The 24368-nt window shown below is 42.7% G+C and overlaps 2 protein-coding genes across 7 annotated transcripts in view; one reads left to right on the top strand and one right to left on the bottom strand.

The window, feature by feature from the left end:
* The window catches only part of cyfip1 (cytoplasmic FMR1 interacting protein 1), a 44020-nt gene that overhangs the window by 5874 nt on the left and 13778 nt on the right, over positions 1-24368 (bottom strand). The window contains exons 2-27 of one of the 2 annotated variants that reach the window (XM_085265993.1): positions 20329-20449; positions 19824-19913; positions 19411-19488; positions 17771-17872; positions 17507-17688; positions 16607-16703; positions 16345-16473; positions 16165-16269; positions 15770-15861; positions 14770-14887; positions 14182-14304; positions 13962-14087; positions 13423-13589; positions 12542-12689; positions 10759-10912; positions 10218-10374; positions 9281-9377; positions 8867-8943; positions 7983-8091; positions 7779-7898; positions 7484-7683; positions 7127-7214; positions 2029-2172; positions 1831-1921; positions 844-974; positions 650-722 (exon numbers count right to left, since the gene is read on the bottom strand). In XM_085265993.1, coding sequence (XP_085122119.1) covers positions 650-722; positions 844-974; positions 1831-1921; positions 2029-2172; positions 7127-7214; positions 7484-7683; positions 7779-7898; positions 7983-8091; positions 8867-8943; positions 9281-9377; positions 10218-10374; positions 10759-10912; positions 12542-12689; positions 13423-13589; positions 13962-14087; positions 14182-14304; positions 14770-14887; positions 15770-15861; positions 16165-16269; positions 16345-16473; positions 16607-16703; positions 17507-17688; positions 17771-17872; positions 19411-19488; positions 19824-19913; positions 20329-20445 — 3115 coding nt within the window. In that variant the 5' untranslated portion in view covers positions 20446-20449. The remainder of the gene's footprint in view (positions 1-649; positions 723-843; positions 975-1830; positions 1922-2028; positions 2173-7126; positions 7215-7483; positions 7684-7778; positions 7899-7982; positions 8092-8866; positions 8944-9280; positions 9378-10217; positions 10375-10758; positions 10913-12541; positions 12690-13422; positions 13590-13961; positions 14088-14181; positions 14305-14769; positions 14888-15769; positions 15862-16164; positions 16270-16344; positions 16474-16606; positions 16704-17506; positions 17689-17770; positions 17873-19410; positions 19489-19823; positions 19914-20328; positions 20450-24368) is intronic. The other variant, XM_085265994.1, reaches the window with a different exon arrangement.
* On the top strand, positions 668-5930 carry fndc9 (fibronectin type III domain containing 9). Of its 5 annotated transcripts, none has more exons than XM_085266001.1 (3): positions 668-1045; positions 2969-3168; positions 5110-5930. In XM_085266001.1, the coding sequence occupies exon 3, from the start codon at positions 5189-5191 to the stop codon at positions 5825-5827; it is 639 nt and encodes a 212-aa protein (XP_085122127.1). In that variant the 5' UTR covers positions 668-1045; positions 2969-3168; positions 5110-5188; the 3' UTR covers positions 5828-5930. The 5 variants fall into 5 exon arrangements, with proteins under 5 accessions (XP_085122127.1, XP_085122126.1, XP_085122125.1 ...); XM_085266000.1 differs by having other exon boundaries at positions 2966-3168; XM_085265999.1 differs by having other exon boundaries at positions 1791-3168.

Raw genomic sequence — 24368 nt, 5'->3', positions numbered from 1 at the left:
ACGATTTGAAAAATGAGGCAAATCTGGATAAATCCTGCTGCCAGAATGATCTGAGCGGAGCGATAACAGCAGAGCATGGACGGACAGACGGATAAAAGGGTCAATGTGATGAAGTCCTTGTGACCCTTTTTAGATTACTTAAGCAGGATGCAATGAGCTTAAGGTCGCATGAAGGGAAATTAAAGAGTTTTGTGATTTCGGGTTATGGTTAAATCGCTGGGAGTCACCCTGGCACCACCAGAATCCGCCTTTTATTCAACAGCGAGCAGAGATTTCAGACGCTTGAATCATTGTTTTGGACCCAGAGCAGATAAAGCACGGAGACAGTTTATTGATTACACTGTATGAACTGCGCAGAGCAAAGAGCACAAAGTTATCAATAGGAACCCATCTGCCTGTTGACTTTGCCTAGAAATTTGTCCATAAAGTTATAAACAAGTCCAACCCTGCCCAGGAACAACTGTGACTTGTGCAGGGACTACAAAATATTACACATTCTTACTTTGTTTATTAAATTTAGGCCGCTTATTCAAGTGGACGTTTTAGAGATCTGGGATGTTAATACATGTGTCTGAACTGGAAAAGTTTTTGGGTCCCTCCTGCTGTTTTGACTGTGCAAATAAAATTGACTTTTCCTCTCAGTATTTACCTTTGACATGGACTCTGGGAAGAATGTTCTGGAAAGGTGCAGCATGCAGCAAATCACAAACTTCTTCCTGTGACTGGAGGGAAAACAGCAAAACTTTAGAATAGGAGGCGACTGCATGAGGAAAAAAAATAATGAAAACATCTGCGGAGCATCTTAAAGTCGCCAGAGGCTCCCGATGACCCCGCGACCCGTACCAGGCTCTGCTCACTCAGCATACAGAACAGGATGGCGTTGCCCACCTCCCTCAGGTTCTGGAAACACACAGTCTTGAGCTCAGCGTACTCAACGATGTCCTTCAGCTGGTGGTGGAAGAACTCCAGGATACCTGAATGGAATTACACTGCAGTTATCACATATCTGCTACAGATAACAGCACTCAAAAGTAGATTACAGCAGGTATGCAGCGCTCCCTGATAAGCACATGAAGGGCAGGTTTTGTGGGCTCATGTTTGTTCTGTTGCTGCTCCCTCAGTGGAGTAAAGAAAGTCAAGATAAAGGTCTCTGTACTGAAACGTGTCCACCGCAACTCTTTGATTACTTTTTTGTGCCTCCTCTTCCTGGTGAACGTCCACTGATACTTCCTTTCCCATTAAGGAAAACCTTTACGCCAATCAGTGTTTTGCCTACATGTCAGACTAGGTGCTTCTGGATCATTGCTGGATACACGTAGATGTGACGCAAATCTTTTGACTGAACAAGGTCATCTAACAAAAGGAAATGTGACCAGTTTTTCTCCTCACATTTGAAAGCTTTGATTAAAATGTTAAATACGACTCATTTCCAGCAGTTTGCTTCATTTGAATGAAGCGTTCGCTCCTGACTCACAGCTTCAGATTTTACTCCGACTTGTTCTGCAGATTCAGTCTGTGCGGCTAAGACCCTGACACGACTGACAGAGCAAATCCACTGTGCTCAGAGGTTTTGCCTTTTCTACCAGTTAAAATGAAAGTCAATAAAATGCAGTTTGAACGCTAACACACAAAACAAGCAAAATCCAGCACTGAGACCAAAAAGCACCAGATGTCTCCACGCAGTGGCTTATATTCACATGTATGGGTGTTCTTTGACTCGTATCAAATATCACTGTTATCTTTTTCTACATGTGCAGTATCTGCTGAGTTTTTTTTACTGCTTGTATCAGACCCAGACATTGTGTATCAGCTGGCTACACTTTGACATACCCGGGGAACCGTACTCGTAGCGTGGAAGTCTGCAAATCTTGGGCATCACCTCCATCAGGGTCTTCACATACTGCATTATGGTGCCCTGAAGCTGTAGAAACAGAGAGCTTAACTCCACTTAAAGGGAAGTGAACTCACAAAGAATGAAGCACAGTAGCATCATGAAATCATAGCTCCTGCACATCATTACACACTCACCAGGCTTTTGACAACCTTCAGCAGCTCCTCCATCACCACAGCAATGCCCTGGTAGCCCAGCAGTCTGCACATCACCTTAATGTGTGGGGGGCCCAGAAAGTTTCTATAGGAGCCAAAAGTGCTGCTATAGGCCAGGTTCAGGGTCTACATGCAGAGAAAGACATCAAAAAGGTTAGTATGAATATTGCACACCACCATGCAGGGACTTTGTTTTGAGATATTTAAAGGGGGGGATGGTGAAGCTCTGAGAAAGCAGTCCACCAACTACTCTTTCAGAGTCTGCTTCTCTTTAAGGGAGTTCTTTGTCCCCACAGTCCCCAAGTGCTACGTTATAAAGCAGCTTAATTAAAAAGAAAAAGCCAAAATAAACCCAAAGAACAGCTGAGGCCGGAAAAGAAGGTCATAGTAGAGGAGAGGGTAAGTTTTCCTCTTGTGTCATCACAGTGTTAAACATTTGAGAGGATCACAATAATCAGACACACTAACCTGCTGTTGTGAGCTGATGCGTTGTAAATAAAAGTGAAAGGAATCAACGAATGCTTACATTAAATTCCATGGCACTTTTAAAGCGAGTAAAATGGGAACATTTTCCACATTAGGATTATCCTCTGGGGACCACGAACAGCAATACGACAATCTGGCCGCCAGTTGTTCAGAGCTTTTGCTGTGGAACAAACAGTTAGGCAGATGGTCTCGCCAACTGAAGCACATTTAAGCTCCAGTGTCAGATATACAAGATACTCTGACATAAACCAAAGTGCTGCCCGAAGGGGAAATAACGATCAATAACACTATGATGTCTCTGCATTAACTCGCTGGCATGGAAAACAAAATCAAAGCAACCAAATTTGCTAACATATAAAGATTGATTTGTCTGCACTGTGCACTTTTCCCTTACATACACCACAGATTTTTAGTCCTCCCTCTCTCCTGTCAGCAGTGAGGTGAAGCTCTAATCCAGCAGCAGCGGCGATGAGGACACACCGATCTCTGCGTCAGTACTGAGGTTAGAAATCTCCACAGCAGCACGCAGCATCAGAGCGGCGACACAAGAAAAGATTTTTTAAGTGAGTGACGAGCAGCAGCAGCATTACGGGATAATCTGAGCAAACACCAACATGTGCTGGCACAGGTCTCCCGGTAAGTTTCCGTTTTATGCTTTGAATTGATGACGGTGGTCGTACTGGTTACTTGTTACAGCCAATAGTTATAGAAACGTCAATAACAAGATGCTTTTTTATGACACCTCTGAAAAACCACAAGATTTCTTTACAGTTGTAAAAATGTGGCAAAAAGAAAACAAAATGAAACCTGTGAGATTAACTTTGTCTGAAAAGCACCAGTATTTAGGAGGGTTTAAAGCATCATTTGTCATCAGCATTTCTTTTAACTGAGCCTGCAGTGAGCACCAAACCCACCCTGCACTGGTTAAGGGCAAAGTGAAAACTTTTAATCATTTTTACATTTGGGTGTCATTTTATTCAATGCACGTAAAATATTATTCAATACTGAAGATTAAGTTTAGATTTTTAAAGCAAAATAAACTCTTGCAATAGTTAAATATGTCAGCAGGTGCTTTGGGTCAAAGTGTGATTTTATAAAATAAATTTCAGGATTTATTAAAATATTGAAATAAAAAGCTCGTAAACTGGACAGCTCAGAAAAATAAATTTCCATTATGCAATTTGCATCATCTGTGCATAATCTCAGCTCCCTCCCACCCATCTGTTCCAGATAACTCTTTGTACAATGCTTATTATCCTCCGAAATTGCTTTGTTTCCCCCTCGTTATGCTTTATATAACATGGTGAGGATCGGCTGTGTGGTCATGACATTTTTCATTATGCTAAGCTCTGTGCATACTGCAAATGGGAGCAGGATTTAAAGTCAGGAAGTAATTAGAGCTTTTATTGAAACCATAAATTGGTGAGTTTTTGGATGCGTTTTTGCCCACTTACGTCAGAACAGTCCTAAGACTTAATGCTGCTTTTCCACCAACTATTTAGAACCACCTCCATTCACTTCTATCTGAAACGCAACAAAACACTGACATTAAAGACCTGAGACAAAATCTGGAACCGCCGACGACGGCGACCAATATCAGCATCAAAAGTATAATTGCATAGATGCTATAAGCATTAAATAAAGAACAGCCACTGATATCAGTGTTTACATTTTTAGTTGTTATAGATCAAAGTAAAGCAGATGTGTTATTCCCTTCTATAATCCTTAAAGGGACAACAGTGGCCGTGCAGTTTGAGCATGTGTTTAACTGCTAATTGTACATAAATAAAATGTGCATGGGTAGGTGTATGAGAGTCAGGCCTAATTCATAAATTCTTAACTTGGATCACGTATGTGGTAATTCTCTGGTATTTGTCCGGCATATTATTATTGTTTTCATTTTTCTTTTTTAAATTTAGTGCACACGTTTTTTTGTTTTTAGCCTCAAACCTAGTTGCGACATAAATGGGGGCTCATCCGGGATCTTTGGGACTCTTCTGAGGGGACTGAACATCAGGTTTCTTTCTCCTATAAGGTGCGTCAAGCTGACTAGGTCTTCCCTGTGAGCGAATTCAAGCATTTCAGCTCTTTAGATGTGCTGCCTCCACTAAAACATTTACTTACTTTGTTTACTTATTACTTAACGCTGTCTCGAGCCTCGGATGCCTGTTTTTGTGGAATAAATAATGGTTGCTACTTATGTTCTAAGGAGTAACTGGATTAAGAGCTTGAGAATCACTTCTCAAATCTGGTTAAAAGTGCTTTGCTTCTTAAAGGGAACAAAAGTGCTGATCGGTGGAAAAAAAAGGAAATGGGTTAAAAAAATATGGGTGGGAAGGAGCCAAAATTAAGAGTAAAATGTGAAAGCTTCTGTTGTGCAACATAACTAGGATGGTGACTTATTTAAATGTTATGAATCATGACCAAATGGCTCACTGAGCCAAGAGAAAGCTTATTATTGATGAAGTCTTCTTATATTAGCTCTTAGATGGGGAAAGAGCACAGAAATACCTCACCCTGTCATCTCAAATTAGTCCTTTCAGTGTCTCACTGTGTTCCCATCTTCCTTTTTTCCAGCTCAGTTTTACATCGCAAGCGTCAGACAGCTGCAGTAACTGAGGATGCACTTCATTCCTGCAGACTCCATCTTCTCACAATGGTGATTGCAATCTACAACATCTCCTCCACCTCAGCCAGGGTGAGCTGGCCATCCTCCCCCACCTGCATTGACACCTTCTACAGCGTCATGTACGACCCCAACTGGAACAGCCTGTTCATGGGCTACAAGCGCAAAAGCTTCATGTATGAGGATCGTATCCCTGTCAGTCAGACCAGCACACACCTGGCCAATCTCCTCCCTCAGACTGCCTACTTCTTGTGTGTGACGTGTCAGGCTGCCAATCCGGTGCGGGAACAATGCCAAGTGTTCAGCACTCTGAGCGACAGCAGCGAAGGTCACGACAGAGCCGGCTGGGAGCTGGCAATGGCCGTATGGCTCATCTGCTGCATCTTGCTCCTCGTCATCGCCAGCATCCTGTTGTGGAGCTGTCTTAACAACATCTGTATCCTCCCCGGCCAGGCCGCAGCCGGACACCCGGTGGTGACCAACTCAACCTGTCAAGGCATGTCCACATCTGGAGCCCTCTACACTACGAGAAGCAGCAGCCAAGACAGCATCAAACTCTCCAACATCATGCAATCACCCCACCTCTCGGCGCAGCCTACGGGTCACATAATTACCCAAGACCATGAGTTGAGGACGCTGGCTAAGCTGTCCGGCAGCGAGCCAACATGAATCAACTGGATTAAGGTCATCACAGCATTGTTCAGATTCAATTGTCACCGAGTATTTTCATCCACTCACAAAATCCTATTTGTGTGTTTTTCCTCAGAGGAAACATTTCCAACCTATTACAGCAAGGTTTCAACACACACGCACACATGCACACCATTTTAAATAAAAAGATTTATGCTTTTAAGACCTAAAAAAAATTACAAACCAAAAATTTAATATCATTAATATGGCACTCATCTTTCTTTTGGCACTGACAAAAATTTATCCATGTAGAAAAATAAAAAAAATCTGTCATTTAACGCGTCGCCTGCGTGTTTATAGAACGGGCTCAGACAGAAACAAATGTTGTCTGTTTAATCAAAGCTTCACTATCCACAAAAACATTAAAAATAAATAAAATTGTTTTACTCATAACTCTGTAGATCATTCTTTTATATTCATGTCATTTATTTATGTCCATAAATAAACCAAAAATATATTTTTTAAATGTATTTTTTAACCTCTCCTACAGTGAAATTACAAAACCCTCTCAAGCCATATTTGTTCTCCCAAAGTAAAAACAACAACTACTTTTGGACATGTCTGGGAGTGATTTTGATTTATCCAAGTATTATTTACATTATTTTGATTGGATATCAAAGTATTCTGCAGTCCAATGAAAAAAGACAAAATCCTTGATGTGTGATTTATAAAGATGATATGAAAAGTGGATTTGAATTGCCTTGGGAACCCCCCCCCCCCCAAAAAAAAAAACATTAGTAGCCAAAGAGTGTTCAGTCAGCGTCTGTCATAGTCAGATCCGCCCCTCTCTCTTCACGTCTGGCTTCAAGAAGCGATGGTGAGAACGGTCACCTCGATGCTTCATAACAGGACTTCACCGACCAGTGAGTGACATCACAGCGGCCACGTCCATCTTTTATACACAGTTTCTGGTCTTATTTTTAGACACAGGAACACACAGACATCAACATCATGAGTGTGAGGACTGAAACAGTCTGACAGCATCATAGCTACACTATCAGGTTAGCGCCCCCAGCGTGTTGGTCCACATAACTACACGTTAAACAGAAGAACATGTGATTGACTCATGTGCTGCATGGAGTTTTCACATTTCATGACATTTAAGGCATTCATTTCCTCCGAGGGGACGTCTGAGCACGTGCACACACTTCCCAGAGTAATGCTTTCACCCTTGTATTCTGTGGATACAGTTTGACAGCGTATACTGAATATCTGAGAGTCCACCCCTGTAATATGAGGAGATAAAGTGTGGGAGCTCTAAAAGAAAAATGTCCTGACCTTTGACCCGTACAGGTACTGAGGCTGAGCGTTGGGTGGTTTATCCCTCTGGAACTCCTGAGAGAAGGGCAGGATGGTGCGCACAAACCTGAAGGCAGAGTTGGAAACATATCTCCATTAAAATAACATCGGGATTGAAAATACAAGACCCACACAATTACTCCCTTTTCCCCCCTAAACCTTTGAGAAGCACAATCGGATATTTTATCTAATAAAACTATAAAAAATAAAATAAATAAACAGCTGTGAACGTTTATAAGAAACTGCCTCTTAGTTTTAGCTCCAGCTACTGGCATTAATATGTGAACATTTTGGTCTTTCTGTGACCTTCACCGTGATTTTATTCTGAAATGTCACCTGTTGGTAGACCCGTTGTAGCAATAGTTGGGTAAGAAGTCGTAGTTGAGCTCCCAGAAGACGTGCAGTGTTATCCTGCCATAAGGGGCCGACACGTTGTGGTTGGCTTCACGAAACATGGCGTCAAAGCTGTCCAGAGTCAAGAACTTGCTCAGGAGCTTGTGCGTCATGCGGTTGACCTCCAGAAGGCCTTCCAGCTCCTTTAAACAAGTCACACACCACCAATATATATTTTTAACTAAGTCAAATGAAAAACCCCAGGAATCATCAGCTAAATTAAATTACAACTACATACCATGATGGAGGTTAGATCCTCACTCTCGAAGCGACCGATAGCCAACTCCATAGATTTGTAAAGAGCAGCAGAAACCCTCTGAGTGATGAGTCTGTTGAGATCGATGGAGCGGCCTAGAAGCTGAGGTTCACAGCCAGTTAGTTAGAGACAACATGAAGGTGGGAGTACAGCGAGGTGGAAAGCACGACAGCGTGCAGCTTATACCTGGACGTGGCGTTGCTTCAGCAGAGTCTCGTAGCGGTTAGAGGACGGCCAGGGAATGTTGGCTCCTTGGTTCTTGCAGTCAGATCTCAGCCGTTTGTCAAGCAGAAGACTGAAAGAGGATTCACATAAACACAGAGAAGTCAAGGTTTGTAAAAATCACACCTTTAGGCCTGCTCCTTATTTCCTGGCATGTATATCTGGTTCACTTTAATCATGACCAGAGTTTCTAATGACGAGGTCAGTGTATGTACACAAACCTCTGTGAGCCATAAGCTCAGACTGCTCTAAACGCTCAGTGAGGGGCAGCCAATCAGAACAGAGATGGCTTCAATGGGGAGAAACTAAAATAGTTTGCTTCAGAGACATAACACAGGGGCTCCCCCGAGGTCCAGTGTAGGATAAAGGAGGATTATTCTGAACTGTGAATTATGCAAAGCTATTGTGATAGAACTGGAAGAGAGCCGAGTTTTGAACCGTTCCCTCGGATCCCCACAATCCTGGAGGGTAGAGGTGCATTTGAAATTGTCCGACTATGTCCTGTTTGTGTCTGTCATATTTGACATTTGCAATATTACAAATATTAAATAAATAATTTGTACCTAAGCACATGTGCTATAGCACCTTTATCCCCTTCATCCTCCCACAGAGTTTTTTAATACCCTCTGCTACGTTCACACTATCACTCTAGCTGGACGACAAATAAGCTAGCTGTCGTTGAGGCCTTGACAACGTAAAAACATTGGAAAAGTGATCCGACTGCTTCTCAAACTAATCATGCTACTTGATTACTACTGGAATCAACACATTAGAAAACAGACGAAGCAATCAAATCCTTTCTTATGAGACTGTGTGTCTGCACATAAGGGGGAGAGGGGTCGACGTACCTTCCAGCTAGAATCTTGTAGTACCCAAATATCTGATCAGCAAGCTTGTAGACAAACTGATCAAAGCACAGGTTAACCTGAAGAAAAAAAAAATGTTTAAAAGTTTCAACATAGATGACCAATGAAATAGTACTTTCTTCTGGTTTAAGGAGAAAAATTATTTTCACAGATTTTTGTAAAGAACCGAGCCAAATCCATTCTACATGCACATTAACAAAGCTCTGCAAGCGGCTACATAATGAATAGAAATGCAGCTACTCAACAGCTCATGAAATGGACAGGAAACTGAGATTAATGAGGTGACTATAGGAGAGCTTGTAAGCAACAAACAGGATATTTAGGAAAGCCGTGCAGTCAGAGGCATTATGAGCGCGGTGATGCAGCCGCCACATATCTGAGATCATGATCCTTTACCTCTGCCTCTATTTCATCGTAGAGGAACTGCTTCTTGAATTTGGTCAGGGCGTAGTGTGCGCTGTCGTTGTACAAATCCAGAGGATATAGCACATACCTGCAGGGGATTAAGATGTTATTCTAGAATTAAACACACCCTGCAACCGTGAGAGAATTAATCTGTTCAGCAACAAGGATAAAAGCTGAGACGTGTAAAATAAGAAGCTTCATTTAGCTGCAGCAGCAGTTGGTTAAAAAAGGAAGCGTTACATCAAACTCATCAGTTCGATCGTGTTCACTCGAGGTTAACCATCGTCGTTCAGCGCCGCTCTTTGGAAACTAGCAGAACTGATACGCGCCACACAGACATCTGCTTAAATATGCACGACCTGCACAAAACACTTACTCTCCATAGTAAATAAGAGTAAAACGGAGAGTTTTTCTTTTCTTTTTTTCCCAAAAATTTTGGGTGAATATTTGAAGAATTACAGCACGTATGCTTCCTGCCAGCTGATGTGCTTAATGGCTTATGTAAAACCTGCCTCGTATCAACGTAATCCTGCAGCAAAGATTTAAAGCAGACACGAAAACATTCACGGATAATCCCAATTTTTAGGATTTCATCCAGGGTCCTATTTGAAAATGGAAGATGAAAAGAAACGAGCGCTGAAGTTGTCAGAACGCAACCGCCAATCGCAAAGAGCCAGACTGTGACTAAACATGAAGTTTAGTTAGAGAAGGACAAACGCAGTCCTCCGTTTTTGCACCAAGTTGCAAATTATACCATGGAGAATATCTATTTCCACTGCTGTGAGAAGAACACCAAACAATCAGCCCATCTTTCACATAGGATGAAGAACTTAATAATAAGAATGGGAGGGAAACTGTCCAGTAGTTATCAGAGTTGGTGGTAACCAGTGGAAATAAATGTTCTTGGTTACAAAAGAAGCATATTTACTCCATCATTGAAGCCTCCTTAGTCTCCAGGATGTGATCGGTGAGGATCCAGGGCATGGACATCTCGATGGGGAACTGGATCCTGCGACCCATGGTGAGCTCCAGAAAGAACTCTCTGAACCACAGCTGGGAGAGGTCACAGCACTGCTGCAAGGTCTCTGAAGGGAAGAGAGGGGAGATGGAAGAAGGTTACATCAGAGTCCCCTTCCAAAAGCTGTCAGGGGCCTCGGGCTGGTGATGATATTTATCGTTTGCTGAACAAAATGATTTGAGTTTTAGACTATGACTTTCTGAGTGTGTGAGTGATGAGATGTGTGTGAGTTGGTTGCACTTTTTAAACAGAGCTTCAAAGTCCTGTACTTGAAGTTATGAGTGCTCAAAAATTATGACTTTTCAAGCCAACCCTCTAATCCCAGAAATGTTCATTAAATATCGTTAAATATCCAAAAGTCGTAATAGGAAAATAAAATAAGAATCATCTTATTCTAAGGGAGGCAGAGATGAAACGTTCTCAGGTGTGACTGATTGCATCTGCCTCTTACCGCTAAAGTTCAGCAGGTGAGTGTAAAAGAAGGACTCTCGGTGAAATCTCTCGATGTCCAGGATGGTGGGGCCCTCCAGGCCGCTGCGCAGAGTCTTCTTTGAGCCACTTTTTTCAGCAATGAGTGACTCCAGCATGGTCCTCACCATGTAGAGCTGCATCAACAAAGAGAATTGAGTAAAGGAAGACCTCATTAGTGCCGGCGCCCTGCTGACTGTACTCACAACCCTGCAAACACTAATCTCATTACAGGTGGGCAGCCGGTATGAAAGCTCCGTGTTGCTTTCAACATTTTCATCATCTCAGTCATTCCATAGTGGTGTGGAAAAGTGTTTGCCTCTTTCCTGGTTTCCTAGTGTGTTGCATATTTGCACCCCAGGGTGTGGTCCTGTCAGAGCGCAATGGATCGGCGCTTCATCATGTTTATTTTTTTCCTCTTAAGCTAAGGAATAAAATACTGTAGCAGTTCAAATATTCCAGGTAACTGCTGTATCCATCTCAAATTAAAAGTGCTTTAGCATGGATAGAAACTCTGTTTCTTAGCAAGGCTTTTAATTTGAAAGAAACATGTTCGTTTTATTTAAAATACGGTACATGAGATTATCTATGGTGTCATCCTCTGACATTTCTTATTAATTCCCATGTTAATTAATAAAGAATAACTGAGGACAGGATGTGAGCGGTCAGTTATTATGCAAAACTGCCTCCACAGGAAGCAGAATTATATAATCCTGGAAACAAATCAAAAGCTAACTGTGCTGATGCGCTCTGGTGCGTAAACAAATAGTGCCACACACCTGCACACACCTGGAAAACAGATTAGTTCTTGGAAATGACCCCTGAGCTGATAAATCTGTCTGCAGTACAGAACATAACAGATGGTACTACTGAGTCTGACATAAAACACAACTTTAAACCCAGCACCACACAGGATGAATGGGTATAAAAAGAACCCAAGGTGAGGTGTGCGGTGTAACTGCCGATGGTGAAAGCAGAGGTCTCAGAGCCACAAACTGAGTACCGTAAACCCAAAAAACGTCTTAGTCCAATCCCGTAACACCTTTTACACAGAAGATTCACAATTCATTAAAAAAAAAGTAGAAAACAAAAAGTAACCATCTTCTGAAGCTTTCATACTACAAAATATCAAAAGCAGGTAAGAGGATCTTTGAAAAGCTAGTAAATCCAACATCCCCTTCCAATTCTCAGTGAGAGGTGGTGATAGCTGGGCTGATGGATGATGGGTTTCCAGGTTAGGAAAAGTGCTGGAGGATCACCTACAGTGATTTACTATGCTACAGTGCATTTATGTACTTTTGTAACTTTTTTGCTTTTCACTCATTCATTCAAATATGCAGTGTGAAACATTAGAAACATAATATAGAATTATACAGAATATATACAGAATTATTGTGGATTTTGATTAATTCGTCACCATTTTATCCACATTAAAAAGGCTCCTTACAGTAAATACCCTCTGCAAATTTTAATGTCAAACCTTCACCACCAGGGGGCAGTGCTCTACCCGTGGGTTTGTTGCCGTTTTCAGACGTAACCTTTGATATCTCGTTTTAGTCCTACTTGCATTTTCTCGAGAGGCTTTACTTTAGCGCCGCACACCTTTTCCTGTGTTCTTAATAACTTACACCACTGTGTGGTATACACTGGTACTACATGAAAATGCAGTTCAGCCAAAATGTAACTATACGCAAAACGTCTATGTAGCATCCTGCATCCTCATACATTAAAATGAGTTATGATAAAGAATGTCAGTGAGGTGAGACCTGCGTGCTGGACGGCCCCACGGCGCGGCGAGGAACTTTAATGTCAAAGCCACCCTTTGGATCTTTTTCTCCACGGAGGGCGGGGTCATTGTGAGGCTCCCGGCCGGTCTCCCAATCGCACACGGTCTTTCGGATGGCCTGGAGGACGCTGCAGAAAGAAGGAAAAACAAAATACTTTTGAATGAGACAGTTTTACTTTGTGTCTTCAGCCAAAAGGAAGACGCACTTAGGCCTTTACTGGAGCACCAACGAACCGAAAATGAGAATGTGTATAAATGGTGGTTAATGCAAAAACCACAATATTTCTATTCACTATGTTAACAAATGTAGTCTCAAACACAACTTAATAACAGATGAGCTAAACATGGTAAATAAATTGACATTAAGCAGGAAATTATTTAGGCAAACAGGTTTTACTTGAGCAGGATGGCCAGATATTTGAAGCAATAGTTTGCCAATTAATTTGAGCATTTTTAATTATTATTTTTTTGTCCATCTCAGACAACGAAGCAGCTCGCAATCAAATTACTAGTGAAGAGTCCCTGCACTCTTATTTTGAAAGCTAAGTTCAGCCCAATGTGTCCCTGTGGGCTCACTCACTGGCTGGATCGTTACTGAAGCGGTCCTCATTATCAGTTAACCGCCTCTCCAGAGAGAGCTTTGTGTCCTGTGGATGGATGATCTGCAACACAAGCTTTGTTCTGCTCTGGAGATCTCTAAGGACTGTGGGGTGGAAGTCCAGCACAGGATGGTGCAATCAGCTGAGTCCCCCATGTTGTTTTATTTGCATCACAAAGGCAATTTAAACATTCCATCACATCTCCCACAAACTGGATCTAAATCTGAGTGCGATCTAAATCTGACTGTAATGCGATTCGAACCTCTGGATGACATTTTTCTTCTTCTTGATAGCGAGGCGCAGCGGATCACGCAGAGTGACCTGAGCAAAGTCCTGCAGAGCTGAGTAGATGGTGTGACGGATGGCGTGGTTGAACACGCTCTCCATGCGTCCCATCAGCACCTGCAGTCCCTTTATCATTGCAATCACCTGTAAAAGCACAACAATGGATCAGGGACAAGAATTCAAGTGGATCAAAAGACCAATCTTGTCATTCCATGAAAAAAAAAATCAATCAGCATCCAAGTCCTGATTCCTTCTGGCTCAAAATCTGCTTCCAATATATTCATATTTTAACACTCTGAATGCAGCTTATGTGAAAATGAGGAACAAAACTGTTGTTCATGTATTCTCTATAACAGCTTGGACAGATCACATCCACCAAGAAACTTAGAAGGACGCTATGTACAGTGGGTACATAAAGAATACGCTGATTCTGGTAGGTTGCAGTGGGAATGTTTTTCCGGTCTGAATGATTTCACATGGAGTGACCATTTAAATGTGTGCACTGATGTGACAGACCTCTACGAGGGCAAACTTCTCCTCGCTGGTGTAGTTGTATCTGGTGGCCCTCTCGTACTCCTCGGCGTTGTCGGGGCACTCTTTATTGGAGTACTTGTCTGTGGGATGTACCAGTTTCCAGGAATACTGCAGGAAGAGTTGGCAAGGGGGGAGGATTACTCTTACTTTTATAAATACAAACATCTCAGCTGGAATCACTCATCATGCGTTTTCTCCTCACCACTTCCATAACATGAGCGCTCCACTGTGAGAGCAGCTGCATGCCCTGCAGGGCCAAGTCAAACAGCTTCCTGTACTCAGTGTCAGTCTTCTGGGCTTCCTGACGCCCTGACCCAGTCACCACCTACATCAGCACACAAACAAACGTCATTTAAGGCTCAATCCACACAATCCTGACTTTCTCACAGTATAGATTAGTGCTGAAAAAAAGAAAATCAGCATAAACCTAAATACCAATAAAAACAGCCCTCTTCGAATTTATCTTTCCTGCCCTTATCATTCCTGTGTTCAGTGTATTTCTGACCCACAAGTCAGTTAAATTCCCATCTCAGTCACACTAAACAATGACCCCTGAAAATCCGCCGGGTTAAGACATCTGCTGAAAAGCCTCTTACATCACAGCTGGGAATTTAAACATACCAATGAACATAAGAAAGCTTTAAAAGCTGGAGTGTGTTTCTCTCTGGTGAAATAAAGGTCAGCGGGATACTGATCCTCTACAGCAGCTTATTATGACAATAAACCTGCACCGCATTCAATCCAATACCTCGCCGATGATCTTTAACATCCGAGGGAAAGCCACACTAACCTCACTGTTGCTGTAGCGAGCGAGCTCGGAGATGAAGCGCATGTGATCGTCTCGGATCTGAAGCATCTGCTCACAGATGTTGTACTGAGGGCTGCTGGATATGGACGTGCAAGTCCACCTAAAACATAAGAAAGAGGAGAGAATCAGAGCAAGGAATTATGGGATAAATGAGTGATGATAAAGAAAAGCATCCATAGGAGAAAAACAGCTTTAGGTGCCAGCTGCTAAGATTACGCATAAAAACAAATGAAACCCGATAGAGAGGTGGTGCATGGATCGAGTAAAAATGTCATTTTGCTGCAGCATGTTTGTTTTAAAGGAGAGCGTGAGACCACACGCCTGCCAAAGTTTGCCAAAGTTCAACTCGATCACAAAGATGAAATGCTACAACGCACCGACACCACGTCAACCCTTCACACTGACTTATGAAAAAGTCACATAGTAAAAACTGTGTCCGTGCTGTCTGCAGCTGCCTGCTCCTACAACAAAGCACATTCCCCGCCTGGGGGGGACGACAACATTCAGCTGAAGCAAAATCATCAGTCCAACAACTGCTGAGAGATTTCACTGAGACTACAAGACAAGAAATCAAACTGTGGCTCACATATTTTAGACAAACTGACATCATCGTCCCTACAAATATAGCGGACCAGGTGCCCAGACCGCATTTTTATCCCTTGTCCCATTTATCGGGACAATGTCCGACATTTTGAATAACTCTAGTAGAAAAAGTGGACACGAGCTTCAATAAAAGTCTGCAGCTCACAGTTTAAAGGGAGAAATCTGTTCTGAGCAGCATTAAACTGCTACACTTTATTCAAATTAGATCCCATCATGCCGACGGTCACAGCTGGTTGGAGAAAGAACTGCGATGAACGAAAAGCAAATTTCGTTTTTGACTGTTCACGTTTGGAGCGGGAGAAAAGAAAAAGAAAAATCATAGTTTTAACAGTCTGTCAGCTCCTAAAATTTCAGCCACGCAGCTGTCTTCTGCTCTCACCTGGACTTGTTCTCTTCAAAGTGAGCGCTGGTCTTGATGTACCGGGACAACTCAATCTGCATGTCTCCAAACAGCGGCACCACCTGGAGTTGCTGCGAACACCAAGAACACACGAACCATTTAAAACCGTGGACAGCAACCATGATGACAACCACAAGGTGGAAACTAGCATTTTAAACACCGATTTGACGATCGATAAAGCTAGCATTACCATTAGCTTTTTACATGTGGGATTTTATTCCATGGTTTGAAGTTTTGGTATTTATTTCCTAAATACATCAAACAGCCGTAAAAAGAAATCTTATATAACGTATCACTCATCATCGGTTTTTTGTTTTTCCAGTCAAGAACAGATGTGTTTGTGTTTTTTGTTCATGTCACACGTCCCGCCGTACCTTGAAAAACTTGTCGATCTTGCTCAGGTTTATTCTCTTCTTGGCATCCAGTTTGTAGATGTTGCTGCTGTTTCCATCCATGAGGTACAAGCCGAAGCCCATCACCTGGAGAAGAGGAGAGCTGTGGTTATCCTGTGCACAGCGCTCTGGTTTAAAACGAGCCTCCGCAGCGTCACTTACTTTGAGCAGCATGTGTTTCTCGCTGGGAGTGAGGTACAGCTTGTTGTCGTAGTAATCGGCACACAGGTTCACGATATCCGCCAGCAGCTCTTCATATCCGTGGATCACCTCCAGCTGCTGCTGCAACGACTGGCAGAGGGTACACAAGAGTTTAATATTAAAGAAATATTTACTTGTCAAATCCTGTGTGCCAAAGAATATGGAGAAATGAGATTTGACGTTATGAATGCTGCAAAGAGTGTTTTACACTCTTTAGACCAACCTGGGTGATTTTGTTGTGATTAGCCAGAAACATGGACAAATTCTGAGACTCCTGAATGGACGAAGGCTCCGACATCTTTCGGAGAAACTGAGCGGCTCTGAGCAGAGGAGAGAAACAGTGCATTCGTTTTAAAGACCAAACACAGCCTCTCTATACCAGAGAGAGACGTGAACACATACGTGAGCTGCGCTTGAAATTCCCAGAGATCAACTTATGTATTTTACATCGAGAAGAAACACTGACGGGAGTGCTACCCCTGAAGTCAAGCTCGCTGAGATTCAAACGTGACGGAGACTTTTACTAGATGCACCTATGGTATCAAATCGAGACATTATATGACGCGTCACTTTGTTCTGGCATTATTGCATTCACAAATGTGACCGCCCGCCCAGTATGGAGACAATAATACCCATCAGCCTTTTAACGCTGAGTGTTAAAAAGGTCATCCTGAGAACTCCCTGATGTTAGGCAGGCAAAACTGGACTGATTCATTTTCCTCAAACGTCCTAAAATGTGGCTAAAAAGCTGAGCAAGTTAAAAGGGAGAAAAAAAAAAAAATGAACATGAACTTTTATCGTGTTTACTATGAACACTTTGACATCATACTGAAGCTCTGAATGTCTGACCGCATGTGGGAAGCTCTTTTACCGATTTCTGTTCAGACACTTTGCATTTGTAAACCTGCAGACACGCAGACAAATAAGTCAAAGCAGAAGCAAGGAGGGTCGAATGAGCCTCTGCTCTTTATCATACTCCATATGATTAATTCCATATATTCCAACACCGAGATCAGGAAGGGGATAGTAAATGGTTTCCAGGTTGCTGACTGATGCTGCCATCTAGTGTCTGTGGGGCTAACCGGCCTCGTGAGTGCAGGAGAGCGTGTGTTTTATGGAGTACCGTTTGTACGCCGAGTGGTCGTTTTTGACGCTGCACTTCATGTTCTTCAGCTCATCCAGCACGGCAAACATGTTGATAAACTTCCCGAGGGTCAGCAGGTACGCCTCGGAGACAAAGTCCTTCCTGCGCTCGGTGTGACACAGACGGCGGACCTCGCCGCAGAAACGATCGATGGCTGTGCGCTGCGGGAAAATAAAGCAGCTTTAGAGGATTTAGAGACGGCCGGTCATCATCAGTATCTGCTGATCAAAGAATTGATGATACCTGGAAGTACATGAAGTTCATCAGTTTGGTGACTTCAGGCTCCAGCACCTCGACAGTCTTCTCATAGATCTCCACTCTGTTGGGCTGCTCGTTGCATTTCACCTGAGAAGAAAGAAACAAACGCAAAGAGCAGCGTTCATCTTATGAACCAAAGAAAAACATGACCTTTTTCTGACTGGGTCCTAGTTACAGCAGATTCAGTAAGTCGAATGCTCTCTGGAAGCTGAGACTTCTCTTAAAGAATCAGCAGAGACAGACCAGTCTGACCCTCCTCCACCTCATCTACTCTACTAAAGTTAACTCTTTTTGCCTCAGTCAGCCCTCTGTTGCATCGTCAGCGTTAGCACCGCAGTGTCACAAACCAACATCCCAGCTTTAGGTGACCATCAGATGTGCACAATGCAGTTTAATCAAAAGGCTCGACTATGAAATTGGTTGTTTTTAAAAAAAAAAAAATGTTTTACTGTTCACGTTTTCATCATCCAATCAGTTTAATGTTCATCAAATAAAAAGAAATTTCAGCAGAAATCAACACAAAAATAAAAACAATATCATTACATCACATCTATGATCAACCTGAGATCCACTACAAGACACCAAAGACAGGAATTAAACAAATAATGATTCCGTTTTTGTTTTTAGTTCAAATGATCTGGAAAAAACCTAAAGTCCCAGTTAGCATCAAAATTAATAATAAGCATGAATTAGGCTGCTGGGGGATTCCCATGATGCATTGAGTTTTTCTTTTTCAGTCACTATGTATTAACAGACCTCTCTGCACTGAATCATACATGTTATCAATCTCTGGCTCTCTTCTACAGCATGTCTTTTATCCTGTCTTCCTTCTGGCCGCCCCTCCCTGAGCCTGGTTCAGCTGGAGGTTTCTTCCTGTTAAAAGGGAGTTTTTCCTTCCCACTGTCGCCAAAGTGCTAAAAGGGGGTCATATGATTGTTGGGTTTTTCTCTGTATGTATTATTGTAGGGTCTACCTTACAATATAAAGCGCCTTGAGGCGAGCGTTGTTGTGATTTGGCGCTGTATAAATAAAATTGAATTGAATTAGTTCATTGGCAAATGTGACAAACTGATATCTCAGCTTTAAGCTGCATCATCACTTATTCCTCTGCTTATTGTTAAATATTTTCTCTTTTTTGTTTGTTTTTTGAAATTGTGAAAAATAATAAAAGTGTGACGATGAAACAAACAGAACAGATAAAGGAAGCAATTCAACAAACAACACCCAATAAAGTTCCTGTTATACTGATAATAAGGTATATAGTACATTAACTATTAAAATACATACATTTAAACTGGAACATACAAAGGTAAGAGGAAAAAATGAAAAAAATATGGCATTAATAAAAAGGACAAATTAACCCAAAAGCAAATTAGAACTAAAATATCAAACTTTTTACTCTTTTGTTTTTGATATCTACAATTATTTTGTACCTCTGTTGATGAATTTACCAGTGTGCATATATTAATTAGATCATTCACTTATTCATTCACTTTTTTCAGCACTCCTCCTTGTAGAGAAAAACAAAAATAAATACACTTAAGATGTCTGATGTCATTTTCTCTCTACACACTGACTCACTGCCCTGAGAACAACCAAAGCAGTAACGCGCTCTGTGGTATTACCTGTGGTATTGCACGTGAGCAGCTCCTCCAGGTGTAGAGCATGACAGCGTATTCCTGCCCCTCCTCCAGCATGTCGTTCTACATGAAAAAAACCAGTCACATCAGCGATTAAAGAAACGATCTACAATGATTCACAACAAAGCATGCATGCATTGAAACCCGCCCTGCCTGCACGCAGAGACCCCGAACCATCATCCCTCGCTAATGGGACACAAAGCATCGTCTGTCCCCGGGTCATTTCCTTCTGGGTTTGGATCCTGTTTGTGTTTGCCTGCCAGACAAACACCAAATGGTGGGAACCTTCCCAGGCCCCGTTTCCAGCAGGCCTTTGACCCAATTCTGACAGATTTATTTTTCCCAGTAAGTCAGAAGACAAAAGCGAGCAATCTGAAATCAGAGCGAGTGTACTGTACCATGCTGGAGTGGATGGTGGCCTGCTCGATGTACGTGGCGATCCCGGTGACGAACGCGTTCCTGTCCTCAAAGTTGGTGTTGAAGTTGGGCTGTGATGGAAAGACGGAAAATGAAAGGTAAGCATCGTATCACAGCGCTCACACGGATAAAGAACATCTGTATACTGAAACCAAATCACTTTCGATTTCTTCTCCTCTGAACTTCATGTTGAACACTTCACAGCTGGCCACAATAAGCCATCATTAGCTTAGATAATTATATCTAACGGGGCGATTTCATCGTATTTCTGGAATCTGTGGCGCTTGCTGATACACCTTGCTGGTTCTCACAGCGGTTAAATGTACTTCACTGAGGAATCAGTGGGTTAAATGTGTCCATAAGGTATGCTCATACACTGCACATGTTTGCACTTACATGTGGGTGTATGTTTATGTTTGTAGTGACCCAGCATCATTCCTATTATTTATGTTAAGAAGTGTGCTTCAAGGTTTCCTGAGTACTGACCTGGTACATGACGGAGGAGGGGAGGGGCTCGATGCATGGCTGCTGGTCGGGGAGCGGCAGCTCCTCCAGCAGGTCCACGTTGGAGAGAGCATCCTCTAAGGTCACTGCAGTCGTCATGCTGCTGAAAAGCACAAGAAAAGAAACAAATTTACACTTTGGACATAATTAGTAAACTTAAACTGCTGCTCATTATAACATCTGTGATGATTTCAGCTGAATCAGGTCAGAATATTTTCTACCTTCGAAGAACTCCATGTGGTTCAGCCCAGTGATGTCGTATTTTAATATTTTTCTCACTTTAAAAGAAGTTCAGTTTGATTTATTCCAGGCTTAGTTTTCCCGTTATTATAATGTGGGGCAAAAGATACGATCAGAGCTGTTATTAACATTAAATGTCCCATAGGCTTCAACGCTCAACCAAGTGCAACATTAGAACAACCAAAGTAAACCCTCAGAGTAAAGAACATCTTAATCTTATACCGTTTTATGTTTTTTAACAGCCAACACTTTAGCTACACAGGAAATAAGTCAAACGTGCCATTGCCTGTTACAGTAAATACTTCTACTGTTTTATGCTGGTTGCACATATTGACACCCTCTGTAGCTCATCACACTGTTACCAACCTGCATGCAGCTGCAATGACAATAGCACTAAAACAAAAAGTAACACTGAGGCTGACGTGACTCATCAGTTTCTCAAGTCACACAAACTGTTAATAAAGTGCAACGTGACATGAGTTATTGTTTCGTAATTTAATTTACCCTGAGAGAAACATGAACAGGCACCGAGCGTAATGTCAGATGTTTGGCTGCAGATTACAAACGTTAGTCTTGCACTGGTGCAGGTAGAAACATCATCCACCAGGTCACTGGTGGCCCATGTAGGGTTCGAGGTGGAGTTTGGATTCAGTCCGTTAAGAGCTAAAAGCTGTGAGACTTTAAGTCTGGATTTTGTTTTACCCTCATAGTGCTCCTCCCCTTTGTGAGTGTGGACGCTTCATCTCTTTGCTCTTGAATGCTTTGCTTCTTATATTGATTTTTATGCTGATTTTTTCCCTTTTTTCCGTGTGAGCTTACCTGCGATAACTTCTGGACACTTGTAGATCATTAGGACTAGAGTGTTCTTAACAGAAACAGCAACATTTTATGGTTACCTTATCCTCAGCGCTCCGTGTGTCTGTGGCCTAGACACAGCTGAAGCCTGATTACAGCGTCTGGGCACCGAGCAGCCTCAATAGCCTGGAAAGGTGCTAACCGCTAGGCTAACTAGCAACAAGATGCCTTCCCTCTCCACAGATGACTACCACAGCCTCCTGCAGAAGATTGCAGTACTGGAGACAAAAATTCATCGCTTAGAAGTAAACGTGGAGGTAAATGGACTGTGTGGAAATGAAACAACCTTGCCTTTGATTCAAAACAATGGCGATGAGCAAGCTAGTACACAGCTAAGGAGCACAGATAACATGACCAAGAAAGTAGACTCTGTGCATTATTATAAATCCTCAAGTGATAATCCCCCCTTAGACTGTCTTGGTGCAAAACAAAGACATAAATCATGTCTCCTGGAAGGGGGAGGACGTATCACAGGCAGGGCACAGCGAGCTGAAATCTCTGAAACCGGCTGGCCTTCACTTCCTACGAGACAGAGAAGCTCTTCTACCCCTGTATACGGGAGGAAACAGGACTGGACAACCGTGAATAGGAAGGTTAACAACAAACCTCCAAAACAACTGAATGTGAAACTGCAGAACAGATTTGCTCCACTATCAAAGGACCCTGGATCTATATCGGACAACCATCCATCTAAAAGCAGCGAAATAAGGTCTGAAAATCTGTTGAAAAGTGAAAGGCCACAGGGAAAGCTAAAGGCTAGGCCTGAAACTCTGATTGTGGGTGACTCTGCCGTAAAGGATGTACAAAGGATGTGCGGTAAGAACACTAAAGTCCTCTGCTTTCCTAAAGATATGGTCAACAACCTGAAGGAGAGAATTCTTCAAATTGCAGATGAATATCCAACTGTGACAAACATTGTTCTGCATACAGGGTCAAACGATGTGTCCAAACAACAGTTGGAGGTTCTGAAACGGGACTTTACTGGATTATTAAATACTGTAAACTCTCTGAATGCAGCTGTATTCATCAGTGGACCTGTACCGCCGGTCAGAGGAGGAGACGAGAGATTCAGCAGGTTGTTTACACTGAATAAATGGCTTATATCAGCATGTGCTGACCACTCAGTGCACTTTATCGACAACTTTAATATTTTTTGGGAACGCAGGCATCTGTTCAAAGCAAATGGATTTAATTTTAACAAGTCAGGGGTGAAACTGTTCACCTCCAACTTGTTTTATTCCATACGTCATCCATCCGTGCTTGGTGCCAAGGCTGAGATAAACGAGGAGTTATCTCATAAAGAGGAACAAACAGTACTCCAAGAACAGACAAAGCCCAGCAGAAACCTTGAGGAGGAGCTCCATTTGCCCCCACCCGGGAAGAGCCTCAGAAAGGAGAGACATCCATGGCATCTGAGGAAGAGCCTCAGAAAGGAGAGACATCTAAGGCAAGAAGAGGGGTCCCTATTTGCCTCCAACTCTCTCAACAACACCAACGACCAGGACAAGGGACCACGACCTTCCCCAGTCCCCCAAACCCCTGACAGGCCATCACCCTCCTCCCCCTCCCTTTCTCCCTCCTCCCCACACCTGAAATTCACTGAGGAGATGATGGAGCGGGTCAATGCTGGGCTCAGATCTACCCCCCGTCCCAATCCCTTTTTGTCCCCCATAAACCCCCCACCAGAGCGGCCAAAGGTTCGCCATCGAGCCCCACCCTCAACAGAGCAATCGAAGTCACATTGCCCAGCCTCGCCCCCCTTAGTTCCTCTTCATGCCCTGTCTCCGCAGTCTGATGTGTGATGTGTGAAGGGTCCGGGCTGTGAGGATTATGGCAGTGATGACTTTTCCCAGGAGAAGCTGGGACCCTGTTTACTAGAAGGTTTTAAAATTTCTGTACTTTTAGGTGACAGGAGACATGTGGCCTGGTCAAAACACAGAGAGCTGCACTCTAAAAGATCTTTAAACATAGTAAACATACCTTGTGTGCCACAGACTGCTCCCAAACACGAGGGGACAAGTAATACCTCTAAAACACTTAAGTTGGCTTTATTAAACATTAGATCTCTAGCTGGGAAAACATTTTTAATTAATGATTTAATCACTGAGCACAGCCTTGATTTTATGTTTTTAACTGAAACTTGGTTGGACCAAAGTAACAGTGGAGCTGTTCTCATCGAGACGACCCCTCCTAACTACAGTTTTATCAGTGAGGTCAGGGCGAGCAGGAGAGGAGGAGGGGTTGCTGTCTTATTTAATGAATCATTTCAATGTAAGCAGCTATCTCCTGGAAGTTTTCAGTCTTTTGAATATGTGGCTTTACAGCTGAAGGCCCCATCCAAAGTTGTGTTTCTTAATGTTTACAGGCCTCCCAAATACTGCACAGACTTTTTTAATGACCTCAGTGAACTGCTGTCTGTGATCTGTGTTGATTTTGACTGTGTAATTATTGCTGGGGATTTTAACATTCATGTGGACAACCCTCAGGACAAAGGGACTAAAGACCTGAGTAACACTCTGGGCAACTTTGGGCTGACTCAGCATGTAACAGAGGCCACACATAATAGAGGACACACTCTTGACCTACTGATCTCCAAAGGCCTGAGCATTTCAAAGGTTACTGTGTCTGATGTGGGCCTGTCTGATCATTACTGTGTTTTCTTTGAAAGTAAAATCTCAGCCCACACAAATATATCAACAACAGTGATCACAAAACGGTGTATAACTGAACTCAGTAGTGCAATTTTTAACCAGGTCTTCCCATTAACACCTGACCTGCCCAGAGGGTCAGTCAATGAGCTCGTCAATAGCTTCAATGCTAACATGTTAAATGTAATGGACACTATTGCTCCCATTAAGGTGAAGGTTATCTCTGGAAGGAAAAAGTCTCCATGGAGAAACTCCACACTGGTGAAAAATGAAAAAAGA

Source organism: Mchenga conophoros, linkage group LG23, assembly GCF_057382185.1.
Source record: "Mchenga conophoros isolate Kocher_MC1m ecotype Shallow Benthic linkage group LG23, M_conophoros_male_GT1.1, whole genome shotgun sequence".
NCBI classification, from domain to species: domain Eukaryota; kingdom Metazoa; phylum Chordata; class Actinopteri; order Cichliformes; family Cichlidae; genus Mchenga; species Mchenga conophoros.
This window is presented reverse-complemented; position numbering and strand designations above follow the sequence as displayed.